At 37.6% G+C, this 27372-nt stretch overlaps 1 protein-coding gene across 1 annotated transcript in view; it reads right to left on the reverse strand.

Annotated features, from left to right (window-relative positions):
• Nucleotides 1-27372, reverse strand: part of LOC100376340 (dedicator of cytokinesis protein 9-like) — a 118680-nt gene that overhangs the window by 18383 nt on the left and 72925 nt on the right. The window contains exons 20-36 of the mRNA XM_085500692.1: nt 25609-25695; nt 24948-25034; nt 24085-24200; nt 23695-23764; nt 23394-23516; nt 21035-21253; nt 20496-20579; nt 19696-19804; nt 16289-16467; nt 14464-14767; nt 13944-14045; nt 11676-11711; nt 7335-7424; nt 6004-6255; nt 5558-5624; nt 4964-5017; nt 1039-1157 (exon numbers count right to left, since the gene is read on the reverse strand). Coding sequence (XP_085356818.1) covers nt 1039-1157; nt 4964-5017; nt 5558-5624; nt 6004-6255; nt 7335-7424; nt 11676-11711; nt 13944-14045; nt 14464-14767; nt 16289-16467; nt 19696-19804; nt 20496-20579; nt 21035-21253; nt 23394-23516; nt 23695-23764; nt 24085-24200; nt 24948-25034; nt 25609-25695 — 2098 coding nt within the window. The remainder of the gene's footprint in view (nt 1-1038; nt 1158-4963; nt 5018-5557; nt 5625-6003; nt 6256-7334; nt 7425-11675; nt 11712-13943; nt 14046-14463; nt 14768-16288; nt 16468-19695; nt 19805-20495; nt 20580-21034; nt 21254-23393; nt 23517-23694; nt 23765-24084; nt 24201-24947; nt 25035-25608; nt 25696-27372) is intronic.

Consider the following 27372-nt stretch of genomic DNA (forward strand, 5'->3'; position numbering starts at 1 on the left):
TGCGACCTCTTATAAATGTAATACAGCACTTAAAGCGAGAGGGTAGTCACCTGCGCACGTGCGGGAATTGAGTCCCACGCGACTATAACAATACACGCTAAAAATGCAGAGACTCATGGGTAGATGCTTGTTTGTAAACATTGACACGCTATGGCCATCTGCCGCATGCGCAGGTGACGACTCCCCCGCTTTTAACTATATTTTGTAGCATAAGTACATGCCACAATACACTGGAACAATAGCCTATTGTATGCAAGTGTCGGCCAGAGACTCATTGATCGTGTGTGTGTGAGAGATTCACAAGATTTTCCCTTCATTCTCATGCATCATTGCATCTACTGTTGATAGACCATAACAACAGTTGACATGACAACAGGAAAAAATGGAACACTATTACGAGAGGCAAAAACAAGTCGCACGGTTCTCTCACTCTCAATGAGATCTTAGCAGCCATTTGCTTCTAGGGTATGATTTTTAAATTTGTATATTTTATCATCAACAAGCAGCCTGTCGGCTGAGATAGCTCTGCTGTTAGCAATGCACATATCATTAGAAAATGAACATTATGTATAGTATCAAAGCAACAGGACTTGCTGTTTTCAACAAGAATTCAAAAATATCATTTTTTACCAAAAATGACAAAAATATTCACCAAAATTAGAGAATTAAAGATATCATTACAAAATGAACAAATCTGAGAGAGGTTCACATGTAGTACCTATATATGTATTATCAAAGCAATTGGAGCGATTTTTAACAAGAAGGCGATAATATCACTTTTTACCAAAAATAACAAAAATATTCACCAAAATTAGAGAATTGAAGATATCATCATGAAATTAACAAACCTGAGAGAGATCTACCCAATGTACATATACACCAAGTATCAAAACATTCAGGCTTGTAGTTTTCAAGAAGTCAAAAAAGTAAAACATTGACACGGATGACGACGAGCAATCACTCATATGATAAGCCCCGCCCGACAAAGTCGACAGTGGAGCTAAAAAGTTGAATTACAGAATGAAAGAAGAGACTTACGCTGAGCCGCAATATCAGTTGCCATACTCAAAGACCGACCAGCATATGTATGCGGTCTCACAATTCTGGGTGGTAACGTCTTACTTTTGTCACCTTCAGCTAGACTGAATTTGATAGGTCTAAAGATGAAAGAACGTTAAGAGTCAAGTCAGAGGTCAAACAATAAAGTACAGTGAAGTTATTATAAATAACCCCCACATAAAAAGTCACTCCACATGTTATTGACAACATACAGCTCAATGCCAAGCAATGTGTTAAAACATAAATCCAAATATGAAGTGAGTTTGAACATTAGTGTACACTATGTTATGGTATACAGTGATTACCCACAATCCTGTGTCATTACCCACAATCCTATGTCACCAGTACACAGCCATCAGTGGATAAGCTTCATGTATTCTGAAAACACTTTTTCAAAATTCATTATTTTTCTTTTTTTTTTTAAATTTCTGACTAGTTTGTTGTTTTGCTAGAATAGTAGCATTTTTTGTCAGCAGTGAACCAAAACTTATTTTTTAACTCTACGATACAATTCTTAGATAACTAAGGAAACCCCAAAAAACCTGCTAGTGTCTTTGAATGGATAAAACATGCACATTAAAACTACCCAGTTATGTGATTATATTTCTCAGTATTTTTAGCACTTCCATAAATTGATTTCGCTAGACTTTCAAGATATATTTTATATTTTATATTTCAAGATATGAAAAAATATTTTCAACATAGTAACAAATGCGAAAACAAAGATAAATGGGTATTTTGTCTCCAAAAAGAATTCAGATTCAAATTTTTCAAAATATCGTCTGATGACATCATTTTTTGGGGTAATTTTTAATATCACATGGATCCATATTATCAATTATTAAAAGTATGGAAAAAAGTCCACTTTTTCCTGGGCGCTGTGTTATGCGATATTATGTTGATGCCTAATACATTGAATTATTAATGTGACGACACAGATGGAGAATGAATAGGTATAATGCTTACCCATGATACCAAGCAGGATTCAAGCAAGCAAACATGAAAAGTGTGAAATTTGGGAAAAAATAAGATGCAGTTAGTTTGATGAATCAGTAACAACACAATTGAAACTATCTATAGTCATAGCAACATTTCTGGTGGTGAAAATTCAACATCTGTTACAAAAGTACATGAATATAAAAAAGATAACTATGTAAGTGCCACTGGGATTATTTCAACCAGTCTAGGGAGTCAAGTGTCACTGGGAATATCTTCAAATTTTAGATGTTTTTTTAGTTCAGTCGTAAAAAACAGGAAGAGAAGTGAAAAAATAATTGGTGCAAATCACATGATTTATAAACACATATCAGAGTTAGTGATGAAATGCGGTTAGAGAACACATTGCAGTGTTATAATACCGATACCCGTAGCAGCACCGGGTAAAACAGTAAGCTCATGGACAAGAAACCACTCTGAGTTCAACTTTAATTTCACACAGAAATACACTGGTGATTACCGTATTTGTTCTATTAGAAGCACATCTCGAATAGGAGCGCTCATGATAAAAAAAAATCACAAAAATCTTATTGGCTATATAGTAAAACTTCAAAATATGACTTGTATTACCACAGAAAAATCTGTGCATGTGCTAATAATAAAGCAAATACCGTAATTGCATTGTATTATTCCATGCATTTTTCACTATTCTTTTGACCTTAGTTTTACAACACCAAATGCACACAATAGACAATTGTATGCAATGATGTTGACATGAAATTGCAAAACACACTAAGAGTGAGGGAATGAGCGAGTTTGTGGTAGAAATGGTAATCACTTGTCTTATGTTTATTCTTGACATATTCTTGGAGTTAGACTGACAAAGTTTGGACTTAATTAATTGTCAATTTATCCTTTTTAACGTGATTGCAAAAACTAGCGTGACTGCAAAAGAAATCCTGACTGGACGCATCTGCAGGCGACCCCCTGCGTTGGAGTGAAAACCAGAGCGAAATCACTTTGGTGATTATGCTAATTAAAAGATGTTGACTAGCATTGACAACGAATCAAAGTGCAGCTGTATACGTCATCTCCTATCTATGTTAATGTACGTGACCTTTCACTTCTGAGGTCCCGGCGATTTTGAAAGACTACTTATATACATTGGACATTTAAAGTGCCTGTGAAATGGCTGCTATTTTCACGCCTAAAATTATCCATTGATACATAAATATTATTATTTTTTATGTTTCTAAGCATAAATATTTTTTTCTAAGTGAAAAAATGTGTTTAAACTCAATCTACGGAAACTTTATTTTTGCGTATTTTAAAACGAGGCTCCTCATTAGCTTCTCATTTGCATACAGAAATTCCCCTTGTGACGTCAGAAGGGGAAGTCGCTGGGCAGCTTGCATTGCCGATACGTGTAAATAAGGCAAATTTCTTGTGCTGTTTTCTCGTCTTTGACTAAATTGCCACTTATGTACTTGTTCGTTGAGGAAGAATGAACCATAATGAACACATAGTATCAAGTTTGTTGCATGGGGTTGAGTCAGATGCGAAATATGTCCGGTCTGGTGTAGTTAGTCACCGTGGTCATTACAGTCACTGGAGCACGTTTGTACACTGTCGCTGGACTCCGGCATTGGACAAAATCAAATTTGACGGCTGAATCGTCTTGTTATTTAGCAGGTTACTAGACACTATTGATTTATAAAATAAAGAAATAATTTAAAAAAAAACGACAAAACACAGTTACTAAATAAATGACTGCCGCCTTGTAATGGTGAACGCGTCGGGTCATGAAGGGGACAAGTGCGTGAATGGCGGCGTTTAATTGGATAACAACAATAATTGAGAGCGACTCACATACAGACAAATTCAGAGTGGATTTAGCGTGATTTTCATGATTATGACATCATATTAAAAAAATACATTGACAGCTCAAGCCCGGATTCTTATTCCGTAAATTATTACGCCGATCAAGCTGCAAGTAAAGGCAACAAACGTGTGAATTCGACATTCAACACCAATAACCGAACAATTCAGACACTTTTAGCCTGCGAAAATAAAAAAAGCCTGAGGGCTGCGTAATTTCCTGTTTGTCCGACGCTTCGTTTTCGTGACATTATTAAAATTACTGCTACCTTTTACATAACACGGGTGGTCTCTATAAAGCGATAATCAGGATCGCAAAAAAATCAAATCATTTGAAACACATACTCGACGTCTCTCTCCCTTCTGAAATTCGTCTCGGTGATCATGGGCTGGTCTGGAATCTATTTTTTCGAAAACTTTTGTATTGTCGGCGTTTCTTGTTAAAACCTAGTTGTTTTGTCATGAACAAGGACAGTTTTTCACACAAAAAAAAAGAATCTGAGGTGAAGTGGACACTGCATATGACGCTGTTAGGAGGAAGTCCACCCCAACCTTTTCTCGTTATTTTCACGGCTTTCGTCCACCGATTTCGCACCTTCGGATCGATTAGAAACGTGTAAATACTTACACTATGACTATACGCATTACTGCAACCGCCCACAACACAACGTTTAACCATCATAAATGTTTGTTGTGAAAACAACTTCTAAAAATTCGCTCTCTCAAAAATAAAATTAAACAGACAAAAGAAACGCCAATTAAAAAATGTATATCGTTTAAAAGTACAGTTGTACGTTGAATGACACAGTGATATAAAAGTACGGCTCAGGGGTATGGCTTCCTCTCATATTTTTGCATTTGGTGGCGCACTTTCGGTGAGAGTTGGAAATCCGGAAACAGTCGACTGTTTCAGGATAGGTGGGCGTGGCTACAGCACGGGAAATATCTCAAATTTACTTGGATACGAGTAATCATTTTCAGCAAAAAAATCAATAATTGCCCATTTCAGTGGGGCACAGATCTAAAATGGGAAGTGTGTGGGTGGGCATTGCACAGGCACTTTAAGAGTGTGAGAGCGTGTCAAGCATACCTTATAGCTGCAATCAATTTCTTCCCTTGATACCTAAACTGATACAAACAGATCCTGCAAAAAAATTTCAAAATATGTTGCTGTTTTTTTTGTTCGTAGTTTTGTATTGTGGACCAAATGATTGAATTTATCATTGGCTACAGTTCGTGATCAACATTTGATAAAATTGTACAGAATTAATTAATGACAGGCAATTTGGGCATTTGAAGAGTTTTTTTTTATTCTGCAGAAATCTGTTATTCTTTGTGATGAGAATGCCTGGGACTGAGCAATGAAGACAGAAACAATATTTTATTTTCCCCTATAACATACTACCGGGGTAGTAGGACGTTTCCAGGACCTGAACCTAATTGTTTAATTAGTGCATCATTATAACATCTGGGAAACAATGAAACTGTCGGAGCATTCATAATAGAAACATTACACGAAAAGAGCTCCTTATTAAAGCCCCTCCTAACCTAAAACACCATAACACTCTAGCCTTCAGTGAAAATGGGTATATACAAGTAAAATGGGGAGGGCACTAGAGGGGCAGTATAAAGGTTCTATGTGAGGTGGCCCTAAGGAACTCTTACCGGTACTAGTTATACTTACTCTAATATCTGAAAGAACTCTATCTGTTCCTTTTCTGTTGACTGGTTCCACCAACCCAGTATAATTTCTACAAGATAATACATTTAATAATGGTGATAACAACAGCAGACACAATTATTTATATAATACAATATTCTTTTTTAAATACAATGATTAAGACATTCATCAAGATATTTTAATTTGTGCAAATCATCATTTTCGCTTCCTCTGTTTCCTCTACAATTCTGGAGTTAGTAGTACAGACATTGATATGCATCCATGCTGATAGAATACGATGACAAGTTCTTCATACCGCTGTACGTAGCATCTCAGATCTGAATCATGTCTTTAAGTTGTTTATAAATACTGCATAGAATCTATTCTAAACACAATCATTTTAATGCACAAGTAAGAATGCGTGATACGAAACACTGACAGAAAAAATACACAGTATTTCTTCAACTCACCTTCATTCAAATTTTTCAGAATATACAGCAAACAAACTAACAGGTCTTTAACTTCAGACTCTTCCAACTTGTCATAGCTGAAGAAAATGTTACCGCTAGTAGATGGTGTCCTGGAATGTCCATTTGGAGCCACTTTCTCTGAGCTGGATCTCTCCACAGTGCTGTTGCCAGAAATCAAAGACACACTTGAACCAGACTTTGATGACCGATTGTCCATGAGCCGAGGTGTTGATATAGATGGAGTTCCTGAACCTAATAAATAAAATCAAAATCACAGTTTAAAAATTGCAATGGTGATCTATAAAATAAATTACTAGTACCTTAATAATAATCAACGATTAAATTAAAAGCAAAGAAACCCTAAAATAAAATATATTTCCATTCAACAAAACTTTATACATTAACAAAAACCATCAAAACAGATAACAACAAACATTTAATTGAATTATAGTTATTACAGCAATGCACGTCTATATTAGTTGTTGAACATTGGTACACAGTAACATGAAGTAGCAATGTCTTTGTTAATATTTAGTAAATAATACATTTAAACAAGTTTGTTAATGTACAACTTATAAATACACTAATAGATATGCGAACTACTAGGTGTTTGACTGAATATCATAAGTGCCAATTTGATTTGAAGAACAGTTTGTTATATTTATTCTAAAACTTACATCTGCAATTACAGGCATGCATGTGTACTGACTTGTTTTGATTATCAAAGGCAGCCCCTGAATTTATGTGGCAAACAAATATTACAGCGGGCACCGAAATAAACTGAATACATCAATCTTTCTTGCAACATTGTAATATTCCTAGAAATACTGTCAGTGGTGTTTGTTATGACTGATGTAAAGTAACAACATTACTTTTCAGATTTTGAAATAAAATTTTAGGTTTGAGATCAAGTAATAATAATTCACAAATTTCAATTCTTTCACTCAAAATCTGACTTCACTTTGAATCCTATGAAAATTGTTTTATCAACTTTAATACTGTGTTTGAAGCTGAGTAGTTTTCACTGCACTTTAGTTATGCATATCCCTCATGAAAATGCTTGTGACCAGCAGCATAAAGCTCATTAAGAAGTTCCAAAGTCAAAACAAACACAGCTGGCAATGTTCCTAATAATATTGCAATGTTGCATGGGAAACTGATAGGAAGGTAGCGATTTTCCTGATCAGTTTATTTGGGCGTCATCTGTAACATTCTCCTTTTATTTTGATAGAGCATTTTTTTTCCTTCAGATTAAATTAAACAGTGAACTATCTACACTTTTTTGATATTGTCAAGTAAAGAAGTTTATTTCAAACATGATATAGTCAAACCTTGTGATGACGAATATGCTGATGATATATGGGATGGTATAATGTTGTCATTTAATGGTGTGGGTTTGGATATAGCAGGCATGCTACCACCTGGAGAAAGAAAACAAGAAAAAACAAAAAAACACAAATCAACAGAACAGGATAAACAAAAAGTAACAGAATCACAAAACAATTCAAATAAGTTTGGGATTACATACAGTGACATACATTTCTGTCTATATGCCACGAATATCCCACCTTATGCAATGACTATCCCATCCTGTCTACTGGCTATTTCATTTTACCCACTGGCAATCCCATCCTGTCCACTGGCTATTTCATTTTACCCACTGGCAATCCCATCCTGTCCACTGGCTATTTCATTCTATCCACTGGCAATCCCATCCTGTCCACTGGCTATTTCATTCTACCCACTGGCAATCCCATCCTGTCCACTAGCTATTTCATTCCATCCACTGACAATCCCATCCTGTCCACTAGCTATTTCATTCCATCCACTGGCAATCTCATCCTGTCTACTGGCTATTTCATTCTACCCACTGGCAATCCCATCCTGTCCACTGGCTATTTCATTTTACCCACTGGCAATCCCATCCTGTCCACTGGCTATTTCATTCTACCCACTGGCAATCCCATCCTGTCCACTAGCTATTTCATTCTACCCACTGGCAATCCCATCCTGTCCACTGGCTATTTCATTCTACCCACTGGCAATCCCATCCTGTCCACTAGCTATTTCATTCTACCCACTGGCAATCCCATCCTGTCCACTAGCTATTTCATTCCATCCACTGGCAATCCCATCCTGTCCACTGGCTATTTCATTCTACCCACTGGCAATCCCATCCTGTCCACTGGCTATTTCATTCTACCCACGGGCAATCCCATCCTGTCCACTAGCTATTTCATTCCATCCACTGGCAATCCCACCCTGTCCACTGGCTATTTCATTCTACCCACTGGCAATCCCATCCTGTCCACTAGCTATTTCATTCCATCCACTGGCAATCCCATTCTGTCCACTGGCTATTTCATTCTACCCACTGGCAATCTCATCCTGTCCACTAGCTATTTCATTCTACCCACTGGCAATCCCATCCTGTCCACTGGCTATTTCATTCTACCCACTGGCAATCCCATCCTGTCCACTGGCTATTTCATTCTACCCACTGGCAATCCCATCCTGTCCATTGGCTAATTCATTCTACCAACTGAATTCTGCCCATAGATATCCTATCCAACCCAACCAAACTGGCAATCTCATCCTCCCATAGATATCCTATCATACCCACACTGGCAATCCCATCCTGCCCCATTGCAATCCTGCCCTGTTCATAGATATGCAATCCTGCCCTCTGGTAATCCCATCCTGTCCACTGGCAACCCCATCCTGTCCACTGGTAACCCCATCTTGTCTACTGGCAATCCCATCCTGCCTATAGATATCAAATCCCATCCTGTCCACTGGCAACCCCATCCTGTCCACTGGCAATCCCATCTTGTCCACTGGCAATCCCATCCCGTCTATAGATATCCTATCCTATCCTACCCACTGGCAACCCCATCTTCTCCACTGGCAATCCCATCTTGTCCACTGGCAATCCCATCCCGTCTATAGATATCCTATCCTATCCTATCCTGTCCACTGGCAACCTCATCCTGTCCACTGGCAATCCCATCCCGTCTATAGATATCCTATCCTATCCTATCCTGTTCACTGGCAATCCCATCCTGTCCACTGGCAATCCCATCCCACCCATATATATTCTATACACACACTGGCAACCCCATCTTGTCCACTGGCAACCCCATCTTGTCCACTGGCAACCCCATTCTGTCCACTGGCAACCCCATTCTGTCCACTGACTATCCCATCCTACCCATTGGCATTCCCATCCTGCCCATAGATACATGACAAAATCAAAAAGTTATTCTAGTACAAGATAAGCACAGTCATTTTAACAAACATTCCAGGATTTACATGTATGTGATAAATATGCAGCAAATACAAACTGCCAGGAAGAAAAACTTATTATGCAAAACGCATGCATTTACATAATGTTTAGAAGAGAATGCATTCAAGTACATCACAAATACACATATCACTATTATTGAACACTGATAACTGTGGATTCCTGACATGCCCAATAATGCTCACATGTTTCACTAATGAAATTTTTAATACTGTAGAATACTTTATTTTCGCTTGGAATTTATTTTCGCTATTTTCGCTGAAGGGATGTTTCCGTGAAAATAAAATCCAGTGAATATACTTTTTTTGCCTACATTTCACATTAAACTCATCAAAAATCAGTGAAAATAAATTCCACACAAAACGCCTAAAAAGCCTTTTCAGCGAAAATTAATTCCAGCGAAAATAAAGTATTCCACAGTATATAGTTTAAATACCTTTATTGGGAATGTCAGGATAAACAGTTAAAGGTACACTGTGTCACAACAGAAATAAATTACAAGCATTACACTACCCCTTAAAACATACTACATGGCTAAATATATATAGAGACATGTATTTCACTTTTATAGGAAACAGGATCTCAGCACATTTCACCAAATTAAAAATCTACTCTTAGTCTTGACAACCAGTTTTTATTGGTTTAAGCACAGTCCCTCTATCCCTGGTCTGGAAACTGTCATTGTATTAGGTGTGAATTGGCCTCTTTCCCTGGCAAAGGCGCATTGTGGGTATGGGCAAAGCATTGTCACGTGATCAGTACACAGCCAGCCACTATTTTTGACATCGTCAGTGTTATGTATTTTTTACAACTTAGTTGTTTATTCCAGAATTCATGCTTTTTCACATAATTTTTTAATCAGGATATCTGTATAAGGTCATTTTTTAGCCGGCGAGTAGTTCTTTAATTCATCTATTTTACCAGCAGCGACACATTTTCGCAACAAATTTTCATGCCTTTACCCAGATATTTGTCGTTTTTGATTTTGGGGTGATTGAAATGAACTCTATTTTATTTACCATACTTCTCGGCGCGAAACCAATATTTGTCTTCGATTTTGACATTTTATGATCGAAACATATCATTAAAAATTGGTGGGCTGATTTGTTATTTGTCACACCGCATTTTATTATTTTTAAATTGAGCGACTTTTATAAATGCAAATGGCAACGTTTTGAAATGACAATGTACTCAATTCTGTGCTAAAAAAATCATTTATACACAAACATTGAAGCATTGTTATATACTTTTGGATAGAATAAAGTCATTAGTTGTTGTATAGTTGACTTGAACTGTTATGAACCCCTCAAGAATCAGAAATATCACAGGTTTTTCGATCGACTACGTTAACATGAACGCCATTTTGACAAGATGTTGGTACGCGAAGTTTTTTCCCTATTAAAACGCGAAAATGAACATAATTCCTGATATTAATCTTTGCATTGCGGGAACTGGATGTTTATGAGTTGGTAGGCTGGTTTTGGTGCGTATCAGGGTTCAAAAAACCCAAATTTCATAGTGATAATTTTGTTTACATGTTTGTTTACGTTGTGGTTGCCCAAATTTGAAGTGAAAGTGAAGTCATACAATGAGGCATCGCTTTGCATGATGGTAAATTTTCCGATTTTAATGAATATTTTGACGGTACTGTAATCTGTCTGACTTCCTGACTCCCTCGGCCCGGGTGTGAACGGTTTGTTTACCCGCACCGCAGTTCGAGACCAAAGAACGCTAGTCGTTTCCAGACTGGGGATAGAGGGACTGTGGTTTAAGTATCATTGAAATTGTCATTTAGGATGAAAAATAAAAGCCGAAAAAAGATTTCCAATTCATATGAAATATCAACAAAAAAGGTATATCATCAACAATAAGCAAAAAGTGTATTTGTACGTATAACGAGATTGTTAACACAAGATCAAATTCAATAAAATGGCATATAGCTAATTCAAAGTCATACATAATATGAGAATATTGCAAGAAAGGATGTACGACAGACACTATAGTAGGCAGGTTAATGGATATACCAGGTTGGGCAAATAAATTACCGGTATAGTTATTTTCGATACCAATGTTAAAAACTGAAATAACAAATCTCAATCTCCACACACCATTAAAGAATAGAACTAGAACTAGTAGAACTAATCATGCATTTTCAAAAAAGAATCATCTGATTTAATATTAAACTTTAACAAATTTTTTCAATTTTGTCATTTATGTTTTACGGCATTATTCTTCAGTGTCTCAACGAAAACATGGATCATTAAAAATAAAATAAAATATTTTTATCTAGAAAGAAAAAGAAACGACTATGCAGCGATACAAGAGATTTCTAAACTATTCATGCAAGAAAACACAATTGAGTGTTTACTTAGTGACGGCATCTTTCCTGAGCCTCGTCCACTATCTAGACATGTTACAAAATGGAGAGAATGTGGTGATAGTAATTAATAAAATTGCTGCATACAAGTAACACTGCAAAGAAAGATACCTGCAACAAAACCCCTGATATACAGGATAGGGACTGGTATTTTCCTTTGAAGTGTTAACAAGGTCAAACTAAATTAAATTGTTTTTGTTTTTAGGTTGATAAAATGCCAACAGTGGGTAATTCAGTGTTAATTTGACCAACATGGTATTGTGGTCCATTATTTGATAGATGTGGAAGCTCATTACCGGTAATACCGATTGACCCACACCCACAAATGTGATGAATTGTTGTTGAATAACTGGGCTACTGTCAGCTGTTTTGCTCAAGACATATTCGAAATGCACTCAAATGGTAGTATTATAATTTTGTGTCCCTTGATTTACGAGTATTAGTTTGAACTGTTCACTGATCACACAGGGGTCTTGATTGTAATTTGTTGTAAAATAATAACACTGATATGGCAAGGTGTAAGTATTCATGCTCAATTTATCAGTTTCCTAATTGGCAATAGATGCAATACATACAAGGCAATTGTAATAGATGGCAATAATAAGCATACTTCAATATGCTGTAAATATATTTTTTCAATTTTTGTAAGGTATTTTTGAGTTTATAAGGAATAATAAATCTTATCTCTCGTAATCAGTGATACAATTTCACTGTTTCCTATCCACTTAATTATATAAGGTCCAGGAGACATGTCAGGGTTGAGAATGAGGATGCCTGCACTCCAAGCAAGTTAGCATGCAGAAAGTAAATTATGAATTACGAGAGAGACAGAGTTTGTGGAGAGGCAAGAACTTTAGTTCTTTGGAATGTCCGAGTGGGTCAGTGTACAGACAGTTATGACGTCCGAGTGGGTCAGTGTACAGACAGTTATGACGTCCGAGTGGGTCAGTGTACAGACAGTTATGACGTCCGAGTGGGTCAGTGTACAGACAGTTATGACGTCCGAGTGGGTCAGTGTACAGACAGTTATGACGTCCGAGTGGGTCAGTATACAGACAGTTATGACGTCCGAGTGGGTCAGTGTACAGACAGTTATGACGTCCGAGTGGGTCAGTGTACAGACAGTGATGACGTCCGAGCGGGTCAGTGTTCAGACAGTGATGACGTCCGAGCAGGTCAGTGTTCAGACAGTGATGACGTCTGAGCAGGTCAGTGTTCAGACAGTGATGACGTCTGAGCAGGTCAGTGTTCAGACAGTGATGACGTCTGAGCAGGTCAGTGTTCAGACAGTGATGACGTCTGAGCAGGTAAGTGTTCAGACAGTGATGACGTCTGAGCAGGTCAGTGTTCAGACAGTGATGACGTCTGAGCAGGTCAGTGTTCAGACAGTGATGACGTCTGAGAGGGTCAGTGTTCAGACAGTGATGACGTCTGAGCAGGTCAGTGTTCAGACAGTGATGACATCTGAGCAGGTCAGTGTTCAGACAGTGATGACGTCTGAGAGGGTCAGTGTTCAGACAGTGATGACGTCTGAGGGTCAGTGTTCAGACAGTGATGACATCTGAGCAGGTCAGTGTACAGACAGTGATGACGTCTGAGAGGGTCAGTGTTCAGACAGTTATGACATCTGAGCAGGTCAGTGTTCAGACAGTGATGACATCTGGGCAGGTCAGTGTTCAGACAGTGATGACATCTGAGCAGGTCAGTGTACAGACAGTGATGACGTCTGAGCAGGTCAATGTTCAGACAGTGATGACGTCTGAGCAGGTCAATGTACAGACAGTGATGATTACAAGCTAATAAGAAATATAGGTGACAGTATTACAGGTAGTGTGAGATGAATTTTATGACTGTAGATTTCAGAAGGTTAAAGATTACCTTGTTACCGAAACAGAATGTATACAACAGAGACATCAGAAAAGAGAATGTGGAAAGAATTCAGTGAAATAATGATGCAATGATGATTTACCCCAAAAAAGAACATATGTTTCTGGGTTGCCTTAATTTAGAATTCTGTTTTTTTTTTTTTTTTCATTTCATTTCAGAGAACAAACTTGTGCCATGCTTGAATCACATTGGCTGTTATAGGTGATGAGGTAAGTTAATCTTTATGATGGTAAACCTCACTAAGTGATTGCAAACCTAGTCAAAAATATTTGTCAGATCAGAAATTTAATTGAAAAAATGAATGCAAAAAAAGCAACCAGAAACAAAGTTTGTTAGAGCACAATGAAATGAAGAGGATGAGAGATGACAAACCTATACTGAAGGATGAGCGCCTGATTCCCTGATTGTTGCTGTTACTCATATTATCACCGCTGCAAATACCGGGAGTGGATCCGGACAATAGCGGCACTATGCCTGCAATGAACCAAGCAATCAGTGATGAGGAGATAGTATAACATTTACTCCATACACTGATTCACATGTACGTCATGTATGGTACATAATGGCGTCTCAATGTTACAAAGACTCGTGACAGAAGTCGGTCATATTTCAAAGGTTAATTTGTACGAATGCAGCCATATGTAAATCAGCTTATGTTCATCTGGTCCAAATTAAATACCTAAAAATAAATTTATAGCATTCGAAGGGTTAATAATAATATGTTTTAAGTCATGTATAAGATGACAAACCAATAACTATAAAGTAATTATAAAAATGTCAGCATCGTTGTTAAAAGATAAATAAATATAATTACATTACAGGTACTATAAAATGTGTGAAAGTTCTGCAAAAAAAGTGAGATTGGTAGTGTGACAAAATGTGGAAGACTGACCTTTGTTGCCAGCTATCAGATCTAAAACGCTTGAATCTCTTGCACTTGTTGTTTTGGTTATACTTGGCATTGTACTGTAACTTGTATTATCCAATTGTCCAGAATCTAAGGACATTGAACTTCTAGAGGGCATCACATGACTAGGAAACGAACCATCGGGTGTCATCGTTGGGGTATCTCCATTGCTCTGCGGCGTGGATTGTTTCGATGATGGTGTCTGGTCACGAAGATTTAGTCTTGGTGCATTCTCCAGTATCACACTGATGAACGGGAGGTAGAGGGATGCTATTCTTGCTTGCATGGCCTACAACAGACAAAGTAAACAAGATTTGCATCTCTTAAGTCAGATTTTGTCTTGTATGTGGACGTTCTCATGAGAAAATGAAAACGTAAAAATGATTGACTCATGTCAGGTGTTTGTCTTAAAGTGCATTATTGCAATCAATCATGCTAGTGGTTCTTACGATCTATCAAACAGATGTGTTTGTGACATTATATTTGATGCAAGAAATGATCAAAGCTGGCAGCGTGTCCCTGCCAGATGTATCTGTAAACATAAAGTCCTTTACGTTATATTTTGATTCAGGTAAATAATCATTCCCAGTTTATGAGCAGTACACAGATTGGCTCCAGTACCTGCACATGTGCCAAAACTTTACAAGTCCTTTAGGTTATATTTAGATGCAGGTAAATTATCAAAGCAGACAGCAGGACAGATAGACTTATCAGTAACATAGGCTCCCATTTTATGAGCAGTACACGGATTGGCTCCAGTACCTGCACATGTGCCAAAACTTTACAAGTCCTTTAGGTTATATTTAGATGCAGGTAAATTATCAAAGCAGACAGCAGGACAGATAGACTTATCAGTAACATAGGCTCCCATTTTATGAGCAGTACACGGATTGGCTCCAGTACCTGCACATGTGCCAAAACTTTACAAGTCCTTTAGGTTATATTTAGATGCAGGTAAATTATCAAAGCAGACAGCAGGACAGATAGACTTATCAGTAACATAGGCTCCCATTTTATGAGCAGTACACAGATTGGCTCCAGTACCTGCACATGTGCCAAAACTTTACAAGTCCTTTAGGTTATATTTAGATGCAAGTAAATTATCAAAGCAGACAGCAGGACAGATAGACTTATCAGTAACATAGGCTCCCATTTTATGAGCAGTACACAGATTGGCTCCAGTACCTGCACATGTGCCAAAACTTTACAAGTCCTTTAGGTTATATTTAGATGCAAGTAAATTATCAAAGCAGACAGCAGGACAGATAGACTTATCAGTAACATAGGCTCCCATTTTATGAGCAGTACACAGATTGGCTCCAGTACCTGCACATGTGCCAAAACTTTACAAGTCCTTTAGGTTATATTTAGATGCAAGTAAATTATCAAAGCAGACAGCAGGACAGATAGACTTATCAGTAACATAGGCTCCCATTTTATGAGCAGTACACAGATTGGCTCCAGTACCTGCACATGTGCCAAAACTTTACAAGTCCTTTAGGTTATATTTAGATGCAGGTAAATTATCAAAGCAGACAGCAGGACAGATAGACTTATCAGTAACATAGGCTCCCATTTTATGAGCAGTACACAGATTGGCTCCAGTACCTGCACATGTGCCAAAACTTTACAAGTCCTTTAGGTTATATTTAGATGCAGGTAAATTATCAAAGCAGACAGCAGGACAGATAGACTTATCAGTAACATAGGCTCCCATTTTATGAGCAGTACACAGATTGGCTCCAGTGCCTGCACATATGCCAAAACTTGCAGATAAATTATCAAAGCTGACCATGAATTAAATTCTTACCTTTGACTTGTATCTATCATCAAATGAATGCTTCACTAGCAAGTTTCTAAGTACACTGATGGCACACTTCCTACTTTCTTTGGTTTCATGGAGTCCGCAGGAGATTTCCCGCAGTAATAAACCCACCAGGAAATGATTACGACAGAATTCATCAGTCAAGCAATAATCATGTTGAAGATCTGGAAGGTAAATCATAAGATAGTGATGCCACAAAGGTATACATGTAGGAACACACGAGAAAGATCTGAGTATACATGTACAAACACAGAAGAACACTTGTAAATTCGTCAAACACACATTTTCAATGATCAATGCATGTACGCCCAATTTTGAAAAGGGCAAAAATTCAACAAATCATGATAACATTAGTTTACTGATTATTGATACAGTTTCTAGTGTCATTCCAAAATGAACTTACTAATATGGCAAATAAAAACCCTAGACTGAAAAAGACACTGATTGTGCATTTATTAAGATTAAAGTTGAAAAGATCCATATATATAAATATAATCTGGTTTATTTCATGATGATATGAATAGGGAGGGAATACCTGCAGTGCATCAATGATTCTAAAACAGCATCAGGTAATTTGAGGAGCTAAAAGATAGCAAGCTGCATCTTGTGTGCATTTCGCAAAATAATTTTTTTAGTAGCTGAGCTCATTGTTTCAATACAAAAGCACATCAATTTAAATACAGATACTACCACTACATATATAATTATATATATGATCTAGAGGAAGTATTTTTTTTTTACCATAGTTTCTCCATCTGCCACTGTAAGCTGCAAGAATAGGATGGACGTAGTCATGGGATGGCAAGCAAAAGGAGAGAAAAAACAATAGAAAAGCAAATGATCAGAAATAATATGAAAGACGTATGGAAAGGAACATGTGTGTCCAAATCAACATTTGAGAGTTGTTACTGTGCTGGCAAAAAATATAAAGCAATAATGTTTATTTCAGGAAAGCAACAAAAAAAGGACCACTATTGATTCTAAGTACACGTGCATTATTACCAGCACTAGCTGTATCAGAGATAAATTTACATCTGCTTTTACCAGCATTGGACTGGCAGATAAAACATGGATAATACAGTTGCAACTACATGTATAAAATTCAATATTTACACAAATTATTAATGAACTTAGAAATAGGTTCCATAATACTGTTGACACATCACTCGCTGAAGCCAATAAATACCATTCATATCGACTATCCGTAGAGACTTTCGGCAGGCGAAATGTTAAGGATGCAATCACTGTAACAAGGGGAGAGGGGGACTTGCTTTATCCTTCAATATACATTTAATTTTCAATATTTTAGCCAGTGTATCTTCTATTGAGTGAAAGACTGCTTATATCACACAACTGAGTGAAACTGGCTGTGAGTATGTATGAGAAAAGGTTATGCCTAGGTATTGTAGCCATCATTATATGATTTTGTATTGTATTTTGTGGTTACTTTTTACCATAATTCTTTAGATAATTGGTTGTCTGAACACAGAGTTCAGTATGGGGTATTACTTTAATCAATTATACAGCATGCAGGAAGTGTATTTTCACTGACTTTTTGTGACCATGAAGACCAAGTATGCATGAAGACAGTATGGCAATCGTATCGTGTGATGCATAGCAGAGGTGAATGTGATCCCCTACTGCCTGAGTGTATACTTTGCAGTATTCTTGTGATAAGAAATCAGTTTTGTGCTGAGTGGACGTTTGAATCCAGTGACATAATTCTGTTTCTGTTGAACGCTATAGCATTTCTGCATTCATTTTAAATAAAGGAAAGTGTTGGAATTAGACACCAATTTACGCCACATCAAAACAAATTTGAACATTAGAACAAGTGCTGATGCATTTTGGAATGAGCGCTGATATAGCTTTTGCCAAAACGACAAATTCTAGTGTTTTTATTGTTAGACATGTAATAATACAAACAATTGAAGCAATTTCTGGTTGAATTGTATTATAAAAAAATCGGTGTGAACTTATTAGTTGGGATGGTTAATTCATCCACAATTAAGCCGGTAGAATCGCATTGCCTGGTGTCTAAGAGAAAAACTTTAAAGGGGAACCTGCCAAACCTAGGGATTGCACCAAGGAATCGTGGGACACTATTGTTTTTGTTATTTACAATGTTAATCTATCTTTTGTCATCCATTGTAATTTTAATCCAGAAAGCAAATGTATTGTGGGATTAGGCTTAAACGGTGTTCCCCCTTTTAAACAGATCAGGAATTAACTTTTTAAAGAATATCAATGGAAATGTAAATGATTTTCACTGTACCTTAATTGACAAGAGAACTGGGAGTGGCATCCTTTAGATTTACAGAATTATGGAACTTGGCAAGGTTGGACCCGCAAGTTCAATGTGTACAATGTATGTAATGACATGCAACAACTAATAAAGTTTGAATATCATCAGTAAACCTTGGTCCATGTTGAAACAACTAAGTGCTTGAACAAATTTTACAATGTTTAGAAGAGCATGCTGTAGATCTAAAGAATTGAACCTTTATTGACATCTGACGACTGCATTAATTGGAATTTATCGGAAATCACTAAACACTCCAGTGCAATCTACATGCAATACTCAAGATGTACCACACATGTCAACTGTAGAATAATAAATGTACTAGATAAGAACTCATACAATCAATACACACAGACACTCCTATTGTGTTACAGATTTGAGAAAGATACAAATATTCAGGTGTTTGTGAACGTTTCCCTCCACTAACTACCAGTACTACAAATGGGAATGCATCTAATCATCACAGGGACACTTTCTGTAAATATCGGACATGCTATTAGTAAGTTAACTGAAGCAGAAAATTATAGCAGTGTTAATAAACCCGGGGAGTCAGCGTCAAGATAGCTCACTACATACTGTTATCATCTATAGACTCAGATGCAAAAATGTGCACCACACATTTTAGTTCATTCCTTAGTGAGGCACGCCATTCAACACGATACACGAGTTAATGCGATACAAAGATAGGACTGAGACGGGCATCTTACTGAAAATGAATTCTTCATCTTGGTAAAGACTTTCGTCCTCATCTGAAGAAATAACAAATTAAATCGCGTAATGATGAAGAGTAAAGTTTGCAGAAGAGTGTTAAAAAGAAAATTTAGTGTTTGAATGAAGTCAAAGATAAGCAGAGTATGCGTAAACTGCACATAACAAGGCAAAATGAGAAAGAAAAAAACAACATCAACCAGTGTCAAAGAAAGAATTGGATGATAGAGAAGAACAATTGAGATAACCCAATAAGAAACATGGTGTGATTGGCTGATATGGCACTTCATGTCACATGCACATGATTATCAGCCAATCAACAATCAGATTTTATAGAGTCAGAGGAAGGTGTTTTTCCTCCAAGTATGTTTTTGGAGCTTACCTTTGAACTGTTGGATTTTACCCTTGTGCTGCAGTGGTAGATTCAGTGCAATGAAATGTTCATGGTTGCACACCACTTTATAGAATTCAAACTTCATCTCAAGGAGTATCTGGTGGTGAATATGACAAAAACAGATTACACACAACACGGAAATGACTGAAAATGTTCATTTCAAGAAGACAAAGTTTCACAAACGAAACAGTTACTATCTGTCATAAGGAACTATCAAGCACATATATTTAATGGTATCATAATGGCATTAACCCACATTAAAGAAAGCACACGAAAGATGAAGATGTATTTTTTATGTATTTGGGTTGATTTGATAACTTTGGACCAAACAGATTTTCTATTAGCTTCAGATCTTTATCAAAGTTTGGCACCCAGTTCATAGGAGTGCTTATATTGATTTTCTGACATCTTGTTTTCTGTAAAGATTTTATTGGTAGGTTTCCAAACGTGTTTCAGACTGTGGAACATTTGAATGTATATCACCAGTGATAAAATATTTTATCAGATTTTCTCAAATTTTGCATGATATTTTCATACAGGACATCTGTTGTTCAAACTCAGGGAAGACTATATACTGATAAATAAGGTGACCAAGTTTGATAAAGTTTGGAATTGAATTAGTAAAGTTATTGTGCACATAATAATAATTATTAACGATGACGACGACAATGCTGGACAAACATTTTTTCTTTAATATACCTTTCCCTTCCATCTTTGATGATACAGGCAAGGTAATAAAATTGAATTATATTATTATTAAAATTACTATTAAATATGTAACTGCTCACCTTATGATCTCCTGGATTGAAATAGTCGGCATAAATGTTTATCAGTTTAAATATTACACCACGGTCCATGTAGGTGAAACAATCCTGAAATGAACAGGTCACATACAAGTTTATGAACACAAAACAGGTACAACCAAACTACATAAAACACAATAAAAACACTGAAATATTCGACAAAAAAAATGTAATGTCAGGCATTTCAAAAAAAGTAAGCACATACAAATCTTCATTGAAACGTGATCATTTTTTCCCCCCAGGAAATGTGATGTTTTGCACATTTCATGTAATACTGAACCTAAAAGAAGTAATTTCCCTTTACCTACTAGTTTTGATGAAACATTATTGAGAGACTATACAGGTTTATTTTAGGAAAGATGAGGAAAGTTGATTTTGGCATTAAAAAATCCATCTCTGATTAATTTGGGACTAACTAACACACGTACAAAAAGTTTATGACATCGACAATGAAAACGACAGATATAGTCTTTTCTTTTTGGATATCTTTTCCTCCACTTGCGTTACATGCAACAGACACTTACCTTAATGAAGGTTGCAAGATAAAAGTTTGACAGTTTAGAATCTTCTCGGTTTTCCTTATACTTCAATAGTATACGCGACATGATAGTTTGCAACAAATTCTGTATACTGTAGACGTAATTAGCGGGGAATCTTCGATTTCTGGACAGCGCCATCAGATTGTTATTCACCAAGTATTGGGCCATACTTTTTATAAGAATCTCAAAAAAGAACCACAGGTACTAAAAAAAGAAACAATACAACTCTGGTTAATATTGCAATAATTATCTGGTACTATACATCTGTCAAAGTACTTGGACAAGTTACAGCGTGCAGTAATTTTGTGGTTTTACATGGGATATCTACATCATACCTTATTAGGAAATGAAATAATTAAAAAATATATCAAGGATAAAGGACATGTTTGAAACAAAGTTCATAGCAGAAATAATTTTCACCATTTTGCTTAGTTCTAAGCTAAATACACCAAGTGGTTGGATCCAGAAGATGTATAAGTTTTATATTTTGAGGATAATGCAAAATACACATTTATAAAGCATATTTACCGTATTACCCCGGGCACGCGCCCCTCCCTGGGCAAGCGCCCACCCCTCTGTTTTCACAAAAGTTACATGTTGGGGACATCCTCGGTTAAACGCCCAGGGTGATTTTTAGCCAAGAATTAGGTCAACAATAAAGTTGTATTTGTCAAAAACGAACGTGTTTGATTTATTTAAATAGTGTGTTTGTTACGGTAGTTCTTTTTTTGGAGTGTGTGGTGGCCCTGAAAAGGGTCGTTTTGTTTGTGTTTTTACGTAAAAACTCATTGGAAGAGCATCGCCAGGCGATGGACGCGGGGCTCTTTGGCAACGACCAAAAACGTATCCGTGTCCAGCCATTGGTTGGCCACGTAGAGGTCAAAATACGCGTTCTATTTTTACGCGTTGTTTGGCTCTTCCGTTTCACCCCCTCCGGAATGTTCTACTTTCGCAGCCTAATCGCAGGTTTTTCGAAAAACGTCGAAAAAACACAAGAATTAGTGGAAATGTTTCTATTTGGGGCAGATTATTGATAGAGGATAATGTCTTTATTACAAAAATGCTGAAAAACTGAGTTTTTGCCTTAGTTATTTTTTTATCGGCGAAGAACTACAAACTCGGCAAATTTGGTTGCACAACTTCCCTCTATCATATACACCCAGCGACACCGATGCCAGCTGACTGTGAACGGGAGCGAGCACTTTTGAGACATTGCTACTTTCTTTCCATCCCTCAACACAGCTATGGCATTACGGTCATGTGGATTATTTTTCTGTCGTTGAAGAAAAACTCATTTTGCCGACCTCAAGTCCATTACGATAACCATAATGAGGCATGCCGACGATGGGAACTTGTTGCATCATAATTTTGTCTTGTGTGTGGGTGCGTGAATAAATCATGTTAATGAGGTCGACCAGAGTTTATTTTCAGTCTGTTATTTTATGTATCGCCATTTGGATATGTTTATGTAGTTTTGTAAACATTTCACATCAGTAATAAAAGTTTTTTTGTTTCATAACCCTGTCTGCTATTCTTCAGTAATTACGATGCGATGTATCAATACGTGCGTGAACAAAATTATGCTAATGAGGTCATCGCCTTCTTGGATTACAAGCGGTAGTTTTTCCCGGCCGTTTCGACTTGCACTGATCACGGTTGCTAAAAATGTAACCGTGCATTGATTACAATATTTACCATAGTTTGTAGTCAATTTCAGTGAGTAATACAACTTCATTCGCTGACATAAAACAAGTTTTATTCTTGAAATTCGACTATGTGTCTTAGTGTTACCACAGATCTTGACTGAGTGCTCACGTTTATTGAAACCTCGCATAAATCAAGAAATAAGTACGTGTACAAAGTGTACGAAAGCATTCCTTTATTTGACCTTATCATACGATCACAAAAACAACTTTTTAAAATATTTTTTGGGGTGGTCCTCGGGTAAACGCCCACCCCCAATTTTTCTCGATTTTGTACGTTCAGGCCCCTGGGCGCGTGCCCAAGGTAATACGGTATCACTGTGATACATTAGTCGATACTCATTTATAGTGAATTTGTACCCCATGAAAGTACCAGGATGTGTGACCTTTTGGAGGTCATACAGATCCAATTAAATTCCTCTCATTTTGTATTGCCACTGGACGCAATGTAAAACATTTGTATCACCACATTGTAGCTAGCAATGACTCTTTACTATGAGACAATCACCAATGACTTTGGATTCTAGCTCTGTCACCCATGTGGCATAGAGATCTGAGGCCAACAAGTGCATGAATAGCGACCAGTGAACATTGAGTATGTGGTGTGGTGCCTGTCAGACTGGGAAGAATAGTGTAATTACCCTCATGAGATTTTTGCTGACTTGTGGATCTGTGCTTGGTCTCAGGGAAAATGCCATGTTCTTTACAAGTTCTTCGTGCACTGTTTTCTTCTGAGTGTTAGGTTTCTCTGTCACAAACACATGCTATTTAGACAAAAACAGTAATCGTTTGACTGATGTTGATTCCATATCAAAAACTGCTATATAAAATAATGCAGATGCTTTCTCAGATCACAATGGTCACCAATATTTTCTGTAAATATTTTTTCATTAAATTATTCTTGAAGAAAACAGACATTGTTAAAATTAGGGCATGGCTTACCTTCACATAGGAGTGGAGAGCATCTTCTCGACCAACTTCATGAATACATGCCACTATATGAATCAATAATCTACAAAGAAATAAGATGTGAAAGTCACACAGCTGATCACTCTCCCTTGCAGAGTCTTCTTGACCTAAAGAGCCACAGAGAGCCTCAACTCGTGGGATGTTCCCTGGCGACTACCTAGCTTAGTGATAAAAGACTCATCGTCTCTGCGACGGAGAATGGCAGCTGATATGACATCCATGGTGTCTAACCTACCCTCCTCCAACAGAATACTGTAATTTCACAAAATGTTGTTTTTGTGAATGCCTCACAACTTCTAGCAGTGAACATTTTGCAGTATACCATAATTACAAGACTGCGTACAAAGATCAAAGTTTGCAAACCTGACAGTATTGAGCTGTATATCTTCTGTTGCAAAGTCTGCTAGTATCCTGAAGAGCTGATTAAGAATAACTGGTAAAAACTGAATGATAGTAAACGTGTCCACTGCATGTAGTGCCTATATGGGAGGTAGCAAATTGCAGTAAACTGTTACTCATTTGAAACTAAATGTAAATGACTTTGCAATAAAAGCTGATGCTCCTTTCATTTGGAATAGTATAAAGAGATTAAAAATGTATCTATTGTATGCTAGATCATTAAATATACCGTAGAATACTTTATTTTCGCTTGGAAAATAAAATTCAGCAAATATACTTTTTTCCCTACATTTCACATTCAACTTGCCAAAAATCAGTGACAATAAATTCCACACAAAACACTCAAAAAGCCTTTTCAGCGAAAATTAATTCTAGCTAAAATAAAGTATTCTACAGTATCTTATATTTCTAAAAATAAGTTGGTGAGGTGATGTTTTGTTTCAGCTGAAATATTATATGGCATGCAAATTTTGCAGATTAAATCAATTTGTGAAGTAAGTGGGCGAATTAAAAAAGACCACCTCACACTACAAAAGCACCTAGATCAGATACAGTAATTATTTTAATATGTAATAGTTGGGTTTTGTTTTGCTTCTTTCACCAATGAATATTAATATTAAACCAAGAGAATATCTGTTATGTCAAAACTACTAGAATGAAACTTCAATGAATGTTTTTCCTTCTAAGCTACTAAAGGAGAACCCATTGCTTGAAATGGATGGCTATTTTGAATAGCTACTTAGGACAACAATTACCAAATAAAATCTACTATATATCATATTCAGTTTACATATTAAATGTAACATTACATATCAGATAACACTCACCTTGAGTAACTTGCACAGTTCCACATTGTATGTTGAACAATTATCATATACATGGCAATGAATGAAGAAATTATGTATATGTGGGTCCTGTAGAACAAGTACAACTCAGTGAATAAATCCTATCAACATCACTCTTATACAGGTCAGAACAATATCTGTCTATGCACGACTACGAACCAGTTCATTTGAAGATTTTTTAGCTTGAAAATGGCTGCCATTCAGCCATCTTGAAGCATAGCGTGAAACAAATAGACTTGCATATGTATTCCAAGAATTATGATGCATTTGTGAAGTTTGAATGTGATTGGTCAAGGCATGTCCAACATATAGCTAGGAGCGAGCATACAGGGTTATGCACGCACCACAAAGGTCAATCTGTAAGTTCAGGTTTTTGTAATTTGTAAACAAACAAACAAACAAAGATGAGGGTGCATGCATGCAGGCATACAATGAACAGACAAACTGATAAACGCCAATACACAAGTACAAGTTTTGGACTTTGTCTGAACATAAAAAAAAAAAAGGTTTGGATAACATTGGTGGGATGACATACTTCTAAAAATGTGTTTAATTATGATACATATGCCTCCACTAGAAATATGCAAATTGTTAAATGTTTTGCATTTGCAAAACCAATGACATCTGTCTGATTTATACATACCTTGGTGTATATAGTGGATACAATTTTATTGTGTACACTAAACAATGGTTTACCACCTTCAATCCATTTAACCTCAGGTCCAGAAGTCTGGAGAGTGAAAATAAGAAATGAAACTTCATGCATGAATGTTTTATGTCAATATAGATCATACAAGTAATTGAACTGGGTCACCATTCCTGGGTCCAACTGGTCAATTTTCAGCTATTTGATCATAGGGTTAAGGGGTTTAGGCGAGGGTTCTTCGAACCCGCCTATTCACATAGTTCATACCCACCATAGACTCCAGTCAGTCAAAATGACTATTTTGAACTGTAGGCATTAATCAGCGATTCTGCCGGTGACGGAGAGATAGAATCCAGGTCAGGGGAAGCCCCATGACCTCAAGATTCTTTTACCCCTTACGTCACGAACCCACGTGACCGAGGCCACCTGGCAACGCCACAGGTAGCCGTCCATCACTCTGGTTCCTTTCTATCCGCCTCGAGGACTTAGACCAACGCGACGGAAAGAGTGGGGAGGTTGGGGGGGACCCGGAGTCTATGGTGGGTATGAACTATGTGAATAGGCGGGTTCGAAGAACCCTCGCCTAAATTCACTACGTTCAATTACCCACCATAGACTCCAGTCAGTCAAAATGACTATTTTGAACTGTAGGCAGAGTCAGACACCGATAGGTGGCGGGTTTTTCCGAGCAAACAGAAAAAAAGGAGAATGATGAAAGACTTTCCCCCAGTCCGGGATGAAAAACAAACCCAAAGACCTAAGTTAAGACCCAAGAAGGGTGGTGTGTTACCTTGCCTGTGCTGTCCCAGAAGCAAGAAGCCAATGCTGCTGTGGTGACAGGGTTCGGTGTGCCCGAGAAAGCTAGACCCAAGCCGAACTCGGGGGTGATAAGCTTGAAGTAGGACCGAAACAGTTCGCATGAGGGCGTAGGTCGACAGAAGCGAAACCTGGGAGCTTCCAGGAAGTGCTAGTGGAACAGCCAATCTGCCCGCAAAAATGCAGAGACTGACTTATCGCCTATGCGCAGAGGCCCCTGCAGTCGTTCGGGCTGGGTCAGCAAACAAGGCCTGACCCGCTACGACGGGGCCTAACCTGAAGAGACCCTGCTCAATAGATTGGGTGTCTCCTAGGTAGTAGTTGATGAAGACGTTCTGCGTTCTCCAGAAGCCTGCCCTCAGAATGTGTTTGAGGGGGGCACCTGACGCTAGCGCTAGTGAGTTAGCAATCGCACAGACCTCATGTTCTTGTACTTGGTGTCTCTGCAAGGTCTGTGTTGAGGAGGATAGTGTATTATAGACCTCCAGTACAGTCGCAGTAATCCACCTGGGGATGGAAGTCGGGGAAACCGGCTTATCCCGCTTGTCAGGGCCGTAACACAAAAACATGTGTTTGGTTCCCCGTCTAGAAAACCTGGTACGGTTCTCGTAGCAACTCAGCGCTCGGACCGGGCAGAGAAGCAACTCCTCCTGATCTTCCGGACTGACAATATTTGCCAGCCGGGGGATGACGATCGGTTGAGGATCGTGTCCTGGGATTTGGTTCTTGGCGAGAACCCGATTCGTGTCTTAGTACAACTTGATCGCCCATAAAAGCGGCACAACCGTCCGCAAAGGATAGTGCGCGCCTAGCTTTGACCGGCGCCTACCTGAGGCGAGGGCCAGTAGGAAGACCATTTTCCACCTCAAAAAATTGAGTGGTGCTGATTGGAGAGGCTCAAAAGGCGGTCTGCTTAGAGCGGACAACACAGCCGACAAGTCCCAG

The sequence above is a fragment of the Saccoglossus kowalevskii genome, chromosome 1 (assembly GCF_978046115.1).
Source record: "Saccoglossus kowalevskii chromosome 1, keSacKowa6.1, whole genome shotgun sequence".
In the NCBI taxonomy this organism is placed as follows: Eukaryota; Metazoa; Hemichordata; class Enteropneusta; family Harrimaniidae; genus Saccoglossus; species Saccoglossus kowalevskii.